Below are 12,191 nucleotides of genomic sequence, written 5' to 3' on the forward strand. Positions count from 1 at the left end.
GGTGAAAATGCAACACTGCAGGAAATTAAAGAGGAAATAAAAACACATCGACTGAAACTATATATTTCTGACCTTATTTTACTGCTTTGTCATTAGTCCACCAAAGCCAGTTCTGACATAAACAGTGCACAGGATATGAGACATGAAAAAAGAATCATTAATGACAGCAAAAGCAAAGAGAATGATAGGAAAGTGTTTATTGCTTTTCCGACCTCCTTGTGGCACATACCAGGTCACCATCCTGCATCCAGATATGCTGGAAACTTCCCTCAACTGCCACATAGCACGACTGTCTCCAAACCGCGGGCACCAGATATGACCACACACTGACTGGCCTCAGGCACTTGCAGCCTCTCATCATTGTAAACACTTAATTTAAATCCTTTGTTTAGTCAGGACCAGCGTGGATGCCGCGGTAATGGCTTAATCACTATCTGTCAGCCAGCACCCTGCAGTTAGTGGCACGCTTGAATTTACTTTGGGACGGGATCACGTTTCCCATTGACCCCACGGAGGAGGTATAAAAGGAGTGTTTCTGACCCGCTTGGTGTGATCGGGTTTGACTTTGAAAACATACACTTGGCAGTTGAGAACTGTTTTAAGTCTGACTTGAAAAAAAAAGTGATGTCTGGTTTTCAAACAGTCTGTTTTATTCTCTGTCTCACTTTTGAAGTGACTTAGAATCACTTCCCTCTTGTTTTTGCCTCTCCTCTGACAAACCTGCCCGTTTCAAAGGTATGCAGGTTTCTTTGCACGCCTGGCTCAGATCAATGTCACCTTTCAGAGGGGCTGAACGCAGGGCAGAGAGCGGGAAACAGCGGCCACAAAGGGGCTCTTTCAGCATGAGAGCCTTTCCCCCCATGCTGACCTAAATCTCCTCCTCTACTCTACTCTTTGCCTGGCAGCAGCTACTCAGACATTCAGCCTTCATGAAGGAAGCAGAAACGTGCCTCTGCAGTCATAGAGGGTAAAATATGAGTCTCATAGGAGGAGGCTTGATTGTCTAGACCAGGGGTCTGCAACCTTTGGCTCTGAAGCCTCAAGCGGCTCTTTGACTCTTTGGCAGTGGCACCCTATAGCATTGAGTACATATGATGAAAAAAAATTCTTGCAAAGAATATTTATGATGCATTGGCACTAACAAAATAAGGGCAATGTAACCCTAACCTTGAACACACCAACCCCAACCCTAACCCTAACCCAAAAACACACACCCTAATCCATCCATCTATCTTATGCCCCTTATCCGGGGTTGGGTCGCGGGGGCAGCAGCCTAGGCAGGGAAGCCCAGACTTCCCTCTCCTTCGTCCAGCTCTTCCCGGGGGATACCAAGACGTTCCTAGGCCGGCCGAGGGACGTAGTCTCCCCAGCTTGTCCTGGGTCTGCCCCGGGGTCTCCTGCCAGTGGGACGATCCCTGAACACCTCACCAGGGGGACTTACGGGAGGCATCCGTATCAGATGCCCGAGCCACCTCATCTGGCTCCTCTCAACGTGGAGGAGCAGCGGCTCTACTCTGAGCTCCTCCCAGATTTTCAAGCTTCTCACCCTATCTCTAAGGTAGAGCCTGGCCACCCTACAGAGGAAGCTCATCTTGGCTGCTTGTACCCGCGATCTTGTTCTTTCAGTCACTACCCAAAGCTCATGACCATAAGTAAGGGTGGGAACAAAGATCGACGGGTAAACAGAGAGCTTTGCATCCCAGCTCAGCTTCCTCTTCACCACAACAGACCTGTGCAGAGTCCGCATTACACCTGTTGATCTCTCGCTCCATCCTTCCCTCACTCATGAACAAGACCCCGAGATACTTCAACTCCTCCACTTGAGGCAGGATCTCATCCCCGACCCGGAGAGGGCACTCCACCCTTTTCCGTCTGAGGACCATGGACTCAGATTTTGAGGTGCTGATTCTCATCCCGGCCGCTTCACACTCAGCTGCAAACCGATCCAGAGAGTTGAAGGTCACTGCTTGATGAAGCCAACAGGACCACATCATCTGCAAAAAGCAATGATCCAATCCTGAGGTCACCAAACTGGACCCCCTCGACACCCTGGCTGCGCCTAGAAATTCTGTCCATAAAAGTCACACCCTAATCCTTACCCTAAAATCTTTGACCTGAACCCTAAAACTATCCCTGACCCTAAACCTACTAACCCAACCTTAAAACATACAAACCCTAACCCTAAAAAACACTGACCCCTACCCTATTACTAAAACATACACACCCTAACCCAAAAACTTTGACCATAACTGGACCCTAAAACTCTAACCTAAGCCTACTGACCCTAACCTTAAAACATACAAACCCTAACCCTAAAAAAATTGACCGCAGCCCTAACCCTAAGACTCTAAACCTAACCCCACTAACTATAACCCTAAAAAACACCAAGCCTAGCCCGCAAACACACCAACCCTAACCCTAACGCTACACCTAATCCTAACCCTAAAACACACTAGGACCCTTTTTGTACTAAAAACTTTTTGAATTTTGTTTTCTTTTATTGCTGCTGTGGCTCCCAAATTTCCCCTTAGGGATAAATAAAGTATATTCTATTCTACTCCAAAAGCACACAAACCCTAACCCTTACCCCAAAAAACTATGGCCAAAACCCCAACTCTAAACCTACAAACCCTATCCCCAAACAAAAACATTATTTAACATTTACTTGAACTAAATATGCATCACATTTTACAACAAAGCCCGCCACCTCTCTACTTTACCTCCCACAACATTAACAGTCCACCAACTTTGCCTTTGTCTTTACCTGAGGCTTTCCTCAAGTTTTACATCCCTAGTAAGATAACTACATTAACAAAAAGAAAAACCTTGAAGAAAATACAGCTTTTGATTTTGTGTGGATAGATTTATCTAACTGCCAGCTTAATATACATGCTTGATGTCAAGAAATTAGAAAACAATAAAAAATAAATAGGGCAACATTATCAGTACAGGCTATTTTATCAAATCTTTTTTTTTAATGTAGTTTTGCAATTTCATAAATTCAAAAATCTTGTTGGGATAAATATAAAACATTTTTAACTTTGTTTTAAATTTCATACACCTATGGCTTTTGGAGAAGAGAAAGTAGATTTTGTGATGCTGGAATGACATGAATCCAAGTGAGATGAAGCAAAGTGTCTCCTTTGATAGTAAAGTTTGCAGAACCCTCGGTCTAGACACTTGGGGTGCTAAAAGGTAACGAGGTTTCAAAGCAGAATGAGATCTTGAAGACATAAATAACAGAACTCTAACTCCTCTTTTCGAACATGTTTTCTCTTGCCCCCTCTCTTCTGTCATCAGCCCCTCGGTTTTCACCAGGTTACACCCGGCCTTTACAGTAAACTACTGTGCTGTTCATCATCACACCCCGCTTCGCAGTCCTGCAACAGCGCAGAACTCCAGACTGTTTCGACAGCTGATGTGTACAGAGTGGAGTTACTTGACAGACTGAAAGATGAGGTGATGGAGTGATAACACAGTGCAGCGCTGTGCAAAGTGGATGTGATGATTCCCAGACATTTCTTTAATACTGCCAGAACAAATCAGCAGGGACTGACCTTTCACAGCCGGTAAGAGCGGGCTATCACTCACAATGCAATATGACTTGTTTCATGATGTAATAAAAAGAAAACACTGCCTTTTTTTAAGAGTTTTATTGTATTTTGTCAATAAGTTAAACAACTTTTCTGGAAAACAAAATCCACAAATATCTCTCCAACAGTTACGTAATGTTCTTCAGAGAAGCGACTAAAACCAATTTCAAAGAGAGAAAAAAAATCCTTTCAAGTAGAACAAAATATTGATCTTCATTCAAACAGAACTCATTGAATTCCAATGTCTTTTTTTTTCTTCTTGTGTGCAAAAATCCAAAAATATATCCTTTTTCATTGGGCACAAGTCAAACTTTAAATAACAAACTTCTCAGGGTAGAAAAACACTTCAAAGTGACCTGAATCTTGAGCGCAGAAACATGGATGTTGAAAGCACCAGTAGTCATTGTTTGAGTCGTGATGGTATGATTTTTGTGACACGAATGAAATGAGTGACGATACCCAAAACACAAATGTAAACGCAAGGGCCATGATGATGCTAGCGCTGTAATGCTAACTGCTAGCAAAGCTACCAGTGTGTTTTATTTGGAATACCAAGACAGTGTAAAAAAGTTAGTTTATAAAACGCGATGAACAGCTACAGTACCAGGAAACCCTCTCAGGATGTTGGTTTGAATCTAAAACAGTAAACACAGAATGGAAATGATTGTGAAGCAAAAGCGGTAACCCTGTTAGCTTGTTTTTCTTACTAATATGTGCATCTGTTTACGTCATTATCTACACTCTGTTTGACAGAGATTCCTTTAATGCAACAAACTATTCTTTTTAAAGCTTTGAAACAGAACAACATTTAAAGGACAACAAAGAACCAAAACAACACAAAAGGCAAAGCATGGTGAAAAAAAAACTAGTTTACAGTCCCAAACAGGAAGTTCAAGGGTCAATGAAGGAAACAGCGATGTAGCGGGTGCCGTTGGTGGTGGGCAAGCCTTCGTGGAGGTGAGTCAGTCGTCCTGGGTGCATGAAGCTCCAGCCTTTCCTGGGTGATTCTATGGAACAGTTATACCTGTGGAAACGGCAACCTCCACCCTAAGTCAGGAAAACGAAGATAAGAAGAAAGTGGTTAAGATTGGACAATACAAGTTAGTGTACTTTAGTTGAATTCTGTCCAAGCCATCTCTTTGAGTTGAGAGCTAAAATCATGAGTAATTTGAGTCACGAGCTCTGTCACTGAACAAATTGAATTTTGAAGTCTGGGCACTACTGTATTGTATTTTGTAAATGTGCACTTGTGATATCAAACAGGATAAAATCTGAATGAAACTTAGTTTGGGATTGGGGACAGTAAAGCGTACAGCAAAATCTTGCGAGGATGAAGTCAATCCCAAATATGATGACCAGGGGCTTAGAGGCCACATGTGGGACAAAAAGCATGTTTGTGTGGAACAGTGTGAGACAGTGTGGGACAATGTGGGACACGTTACCACAATTTTAAATAAAGTCCATTTTCAACTAATGTCCTTGCTCTTAAAAAATATTGTAAGGTTAAATATAAACAACAAAAGTTTGATTTGGTTGCACAAAGTATGCACATTTATACATTCTTTTTTTGGCTTTTTTTTCTCAGATGGAATTTTCCAATTCACTAGACAATAAATTCATTTGTCACAGGAAAATGATACTTACATATAAAAAAAAAGTTAAAAAAAGAAAAAAAGATCTACTTGTAAAAACTCAAAAAAAGAAACCAGAAGTTTCTCAGAGTTTGTGAAAGACTGTGATTATATACATTAACAGGTTATTTTTTGTTTTTGTTTTTTTCAGTGCACCTTCTTAACTCTTAAAGCTCAACTAATCTATGGGCAATAAAACAAGAAGACACAACATTTTAACTTTCAGTTGGGTTTTGTGTTTCACCCATAAACAAACATGTTCCCATCTCTTTCCCTCTGAGGAATTAAATGTTTTTCACCAAAATCTGCATTCTGTTGTTTAAGGCTTTTGCCTTTGTTCATCATGTCTGTGAGAGGAGGTAAGGAGGACACAGGTGACAGGTTGATGAATTCCAGACCCCACGTGTAGGTTGATTTTGATTGACAGTGGACACAGACATTATCTCAATTTGGGGGACATGTGAAAAGTGATTCAAATGCTGTGCAGTACCACAAAAAGTGGGACAACTGGTCATCCTAATCCGAAAAATTTCCTTTTTATTTCATTTTTTTCTACTCTATTATTATTATTATTATTTATTATAATCATTATTATTATTATTATTATTATTATTATTATTATTATTATTATTATTATTATTATTATTATTATTATTGTTTTTGTTGTTGTTGTTGTTGTTATTATTATTATTTATTATTATTATTATTATTATTATATTTTTGTATATTTTATAGCTTAACTTTTTCTACATTCTATCTAGCATTTTCATTCATTTCTTGTTAATTGTTAGCACCAACACACCATGACAAATTCCTTGTATGTGCAAATGTACTTGGCAATAAAACTTGATTCTGATTTTGATTTTGATTCTGGGATGCTGCCACTAATCTCCCTCATGTGCCATTGGGAATAACCTGTCAATGCACTGGCTTTTGCCGTCCATCTATTCTTGTCTACCTTCGTGTTTGGATGAAGGGTGATATAAAAGGCTATAAGGTTGATAACTTTTTGAGATGAGAGCCTAATGGGAAAGGTTTCTCAACGAGTGCTTGTTCTTTTCATCAGAGCACAAGTTAGGAAGGAAAAGCAAACCTTAAAAAAAGATTCCTTTAATACCTGAAAGTCTGTGTCTTTGTTATTGAGCGCGATGTTGATGGTGAAGGTGGAGGAGTCGTGATGAGGCCTCAGGTATGCTTGCCTGTCAGGCGTGTATTTTACGACAAAGTTCATTACAGCGTAACCCTATGATGTGGGAAAAAACACAGTTTACTGTCACTTTATGGACATCACCCATCAGCCCTCATCAAACCCCACAGTGTATCAAAGAACATCACAGACTGTAAATGTGGGAGCAGATTTTCCTGCAGGTGTAAGTTTGTTAAAAAAGACGTCAGGTCTCTTCGTCTCTCCTCTCTGTTTCACCCTGAGGTCAGACTAACCTTTGTGTAGTATCCAGAGAAAACTTTTAATGTGACGGGTGATATAAACTCTCGGATGAAGTGCAGCCACTCCTTGTCAAAGCCGATCTGCTTCATGTGAATATCGTCTGTCGGCACCGTCTCATAGCCCCCGGCGATCCGCTTGTCCTGAGACCGAAAAAGGAGAAATTAAAGCTTACTGCTTTACGATTAATGGTGGAACAAATGACCCACCATCCAGGAAGTTTGGGACCACACTTTTCAAAGCTATGATGTGTCTCTGCGTGCACATGTGTGTGTGTGTGTCTAAAAACCACAGGCTGTGCTGTGTCTGCCTGCGTGAGGCTTAATGACCCATCCAGCTCAGTCGTTTCCCGAACACAGTGACTCAAAGTATCTGAGCACATTTTGTCTCCAAGGCAAACTTTTAGACACGTTAAATACCCATTTCAAAGTACATAAAACAGGCCGCATGAATTAGAAACCATAAACGTAAGACAGAACATCATAACCATTTATTTGGCTACATGTAAATGACAGACCTGCAGATGAGGGTGATAAAATTAAGTCTGTGAGTGCAACGTGAACTCCATCATGTCTGTGTGTGTGAGTGAATGAGATCAGATTGAGTCAAAACAAATATATGACATCAGGTTTAAGAGATAAAGAGGAATGATGCACTATCAACCCTTAAAGTGAGAGCTCACCGAACTGTTGTAAACCAAAATGAGATTACTGTTACAATAAAGTTTACAAGGAAACACTTTATTTGACTCCTTGTCTCCGCCTGTTAAGTGTTTTGTAATAAATAACACCAGGACACCGACAAACACTCAACACTCTCTACTCTGATAATAAAAAAACTAAAGTCATAAAAATAGTTTTACAATTTTTATGAAACTTAATTTGTGTAATCTAATGACATCATAAAAAATGATGTCTACTGTCGGTCAGAAATGAACCCAGCTGTCCCCAGCTGGGCTGTTTTTGGAAACAAGGACTGAAATAATTTGGTATAAATCAAGACTTGACATGGTTTAAAAACGAATTTGTAAAAGTTTTCTTTTAGTTTTATATGTCTATATTTTTAGGCTATGCTAGTAGATAGGCTAAACCTTGCATGATTTGACAAAGGAAAGACTTAAGGTGGGTACACACAACAGGACAATTGGGCTGATTTTTGTCCCAATCTCCCCCTTGTGATCAAAGTCAGCAAAAGCCTAATTGCTGATGTTTGCAAATGACATTACGTCTGATTGTCCTGTGGTGTGGGATGTGTTAAGAGTGACTTTGTCTGGTCAGAATTGCTTGGGTAGCCTCAGAAGGAGAGATGTAGTTAACAAACATGTTTAAAATTTGTAACCATAGACTGTATATAGAGTGGACAGCATGGCTCTGCCATCTACTATTGTACAGTTTTGAAGCCAAAATACCCCCATCACAGGTGTAGCCATTGGCAGCAGTTGTTTAACCAGAGTCTGTGCAGTAGAGACTGTGAGGGAGTTGACTGAACTGAGTGGAGCCTGGTGAAAAAAATAATTCACTTTTTTTTTTCGTTTGAGAGTCTACTCACTTCTGGACTCTACCTCCTGACATATTTTACAATCCCCCCAAAAATACACATGAACGGCAGCTGTCAATCATCATTAAACATGATGTAAAACCTTGTTTCCAACCTCTAATAACTAATGAAAATGAAACTTTTCAGAAAAAAGAGGACTTGAATACAAGGCAGCCAAAATATATCTTTAAATCACCACAACAATGGGAAGTGAAAACATTTCTATGAGATGTATTAATTTTTAAAAGTTTGACCTCAGCCCATCTGTAATGACTGGAGAGATGGATTTTTTGAACTATACTGCAGCCAGACACCAGGGGGAGTAGTTTTAGTGGCAACCTCACTCCAAGCTGAGCAAGATGACGTTCATTATTTTACAGTCTATGTTTACAACTGGAAATTCAGCAGAGTGTGGGTTGCTCTGAGAGGAGCCGAGAATGAACAATGTGTAATGTCACGTGCACCAGAGCAAAGCCAATCAAGATGTGAGCTGACTGACCAAAAAGGAAGTAGGAAATCTACCCGTGATAGTTGTCATGACTTTTCTCACCACCAACAGTAATGCATACAGCCTAAATTCCTGCTGTCTCCAAGACTTTTTCATATTATAGTTTTTCTTTTTCGTGTGTGTTTTTTTCAAAATTTAAGAAGCCCAAAACAACCATCATTGCTTCTTCTGGTTTAGCTGCTGTTTGTTTACACTGAAGTCATGTTTTATGTAAAACAAACCAAAATGTTTGTTATCTACACAAGTAGAAGACCAGGGAAACACAGTTAATATAAATTCCCAAATGTCCTGATTAATTCTTCTTCTCTCTGATGCGTAGAGAAAAGCCCGGGTTTCACCCCGTTCCACCAAGCAGTCCTGTTTAGATCAGTACAGTTTGGTACGGGTTGGCTCGGTTAAGCCTGGTCCTGTTTGTGTTTCTACAGCCAGCCGTGCCCCCTTGTGGTAGCCGAATGCTGATAGCCGCGTCAGTTAAACAATGGTGTGTCGCCATATCAGCACAACACAGTGTACCCTGCTAATAAATCCAGCAAAGAAGAACAACGCGACACAGTAAAAATGCAAGTATGGGAGACATCCAGCAATTTGTCTTTTTTGTGATTGTCATGTAGCTCTTTGTTAAAAAGTACAATCAAGCTTTGTTTCAGAGAAGAAGGTGTGCTGCCAGGAGAAATGCAGCTGCTGTCGTGCAGTAAGTGAAGATTCTTTTGTCCAATCAATGGTCTGCAGTGTTGTAACTCCACCTTCCGAGATCAGATCAGTTTGTGCTAGCACCCCTACGAACGGGCCCCATAAAGTGGGATGGCTCGTCTTGGTTACTTAGGGATCTATATGCGTGCCAAGACAAGACAAACTGAACTGAACCACTTGTGGACTAAAGTTTCCCATGCACATGAGAACCTTTTTTATGTATTTTATCTGCTCATGTCACTTTAGGGGCTCCATAATGTTGTGTCTTTTATTGAAAGAAAAAAATCCCAACATTAGGGTAATGTAAAAGTTTAGTAACATCTTAGTAAAATTCTTAGTTTCTTCTTACAGAAAAAATGACATTGCAGCAAACTGAAAAATAGAAGCAAATTCTCCTAGAAGAGATAAGCAACATGGGAGGTGTGTTATGTTAGGGTAGTCTTTACTTCCTCAAAAAAACTGCACTATGGCAGCCAACTATGTAGAAATTTACCAGAATATAAACCAGTGAGGCAGCAGACTCTTTGGAAACAAATTAGCAACATAGTCGCTGATTCTTGCTTGAGTCTTGATTTTACAAACCATATTAACAAAATTTGATTTGCATTTTTTCTTTTGTTGTTTGAAATGTCACAGATAAAACAATGGATTTGCAGCTCTTTGTTATTCTTAACTCTCTTTCTGTTTCTCTTTCCAAACAGACCTGTGAGCAAACCTCATATAAAGTCGGTGCATGCCTGCAGTGTATTTTTTTTACAGCTCTGTGTTCACTGAACCTGAGCTAACAGCACTGACCTCATGTCTCCCTCCAGACCAGGAACCGTAGTGCTCCATCTCCTCCACTAGTTCATCACAGAACTGGGCTGAGAATACTGGGAACCAAAACACATCTGGACAGGGCTGCAACACACACATACACAGGAGGAGAGGGGGGCTCAGACAGACATCTGAGAATAGACTTCAGTCACACCTTCACCTTGAGCTGTAGTGGATGTAATGTAATATCCAGATATGTCAAAAACAGATGTTGGGCTTTGTCTGTGATATTATGTCATCCCCTCTCTGCACACACACGCACACACATTCACACACATAAATACCAACCTCCTCCATGTAGTTCTCTGTGAAGATACGAGTGTAATTTTTGTGGATATACTTCTCCTTCCAGTCCTGTAAGGAGAAAGAGTTTGAGATTTAGAGGCCATTTATTGGATTATTTGGACTGTTTGCTGACCTGCATACCTCAGTGAGCTAACCCCCCCCACCCCAACAGAGCAAGTCCCAGCATGCCAATTCAGAAGTGCATTACGAAGCCTGATCAGTCAGAAAGTTTTAACACATTCGTCATAATTTCAAAACCATCTCACATCTGGAACCCCTGTCCCGTTACAGCTAATAACCCTTACAGGTGGCTGCTGTTTATCCCAGCTATTCAGACAAATGTGTTAGAGAATAATGAGAGATTCCACAGACTTACCACTGGGTTTTCAAAGATCTGCCACAAGTCATTGTTATAATGAGAAATGTTATAATTGGCTGTGGAGATAAGCCTCCCAAAGTCGTGTCGGTTTGTAAGGAACATGAAGACTCCCTGCGGCAAATGGGGAGAAATTTCAGTTAGTTTCACAAAAGATAAAAGTCGAAACTTTAACCATTACACATGCACAATTACAGTACGTAATGGTACTGCAGGGTATGATTATAGTAACACATGAATGGTTAGCACTGGCACAAAACCTGACAAAGTATTTCAAACTACTTCAAAGCTTCATTTGCAAAAAAAGAAAAAAAATGAGAAAGTACGATTTAAGTGTGCTAAGTTTAACACACTGAAATCTATTGTTTATTTGTTTAGATAGACACAGATGGCGTATAAATAATCTAAGATTATTTATGGGTGGTGTTGGGACTGCAGGTTGTTGGTGGTTTGGACAGGAGAGGGTGGGGCAGTGAGGTCAGAGGAGTGAGGGGGCGGACAGGAACAGAGGGGCGGCTAGGGAGCTAGAGATAAAGCAAATCCAGGAATGATATTCCCTGTGGCTGGATTTGGACTCACTATCAGACTAGGCTTTGAGGAGGACAAAAGATGATGAATTAAAAATGATTTAGCAAATTTCCTGGTATAGATTTCCCAATTGCTCATGTCTGATTTCATCAAGCGAGCCCTGAGATTTGGACCAGGATGCTCTCAAGAGCCGGTTGAGGTATTTTTGGAGCCTAGTCTGAGATCAGTCAGTGTGTTTAAAGAAAGCAGCTGGTTACACATGTTTTCTGTAAAGTTTGGCTAAAGCATCAGGACAGGGGACTTGCGTGTGTGTGAACAGACTCTCCAACCTTCTGTCTCCTCCTTGATTTCCTCATGGAAGGCATTTTTAAAAACAGGGCAGACAATAGTGCTCTATCTTAGACAAAAAAATATCTGATTTGACATCAAAACTCAAGAAAATGTCAACATCAATTTCCAAAGAGCTGCCAGACATCTTCATATGAAAAAGGCAGCGAGAAAAATGTACGCTGTGTTACCGCCAAATCTTTGTTAAGCTTCATAAAACAGACGTTTACAGAATTTGTCTCAGCGCCCAAAATTCCTTTGATACGAGGAAGGGTTTGTTAACGAAATGAGCCGAAGCCCCAAAACTCCTGCTAACCCATTGGAAATGGATGTTTCAGGCAGCAAAAAAAGCAAATGGACACCTTTGGGGGCCTGAGCATATGGAATGATTCCGGTGAAGGAGAGTCTTTTTCTCTGTGACTCGTCTAAAATAAAGGAGAAGCATCATGTTAACAGA

General features: G+C 40.6%; 1 protein-coding gene across 2 annotated transcripts in view; it reads right to left on the minus strand.

The window, feature by feature from the left end:
* Positions 1–3,718: 3,718 nt before the first annotated feature.
* plod2 (procollagen-lysine, 2-oxoglutarate 5-dioxygenase 2) overlaps positions 3,719–12,191 on the minus strand; it is a 43,584-nt gene continuing 35,111 nt past the window's right edge. Inside the window, exons 14-20 of one of the 2 annotated variants that reach the window (XM_074693881.1) lie at positions 12,097–12,159; positions 10,880–10,993; positions 10,507–10,572; positions 10,198–10,302; positions 6,665–6,811; positions 6,342–6,467; positions 3,719–4,640 (exon numbers count right to left, since the gene is read on the minus strand). In XM_074693881.1, coding sequence (XP_074549982.1) covers positions 4,485–4,640; positions 6,342–6,467; positions 6,665–6,811; positions 10,198–10,302; positions 10,507–10,572; positions 10,880–10,993; positions 12,097–12,159 — 777 coding nt within the window. In that variant the 3' untranslated portion in view covers positions 3,719–4,484. The remainder of the gene's footprint in view (positions 4,641–6,341; positions 6,468–6,664; positions 6,812–10,197; positions 10,303–10,506; positions 10,573–10,879; positions 10,994–12,096; positions 12,160–12,191) is intronic. The other variant, XM_074693882.1, reaches the window with a different exon arrangement.

The sequence above is a fragment of the Halichoeres trimaculatus genome, unplaced genomic scaffold (assembly GCF_033239565.1).
Source record: "Halichoeres trimaculatus isolate MK-OKI-2021-1 unplaced genomic scaffold, fHalTri1.1 fHalTri1_scaffold_18, whole genome shotgun sequence".
Lineage (NCBI taxonomy): Eukaryota > Metazoa > Chordata > Actinopteri > Labriformes > Labridae > Halichoeres > Halichoeres trimaculatus.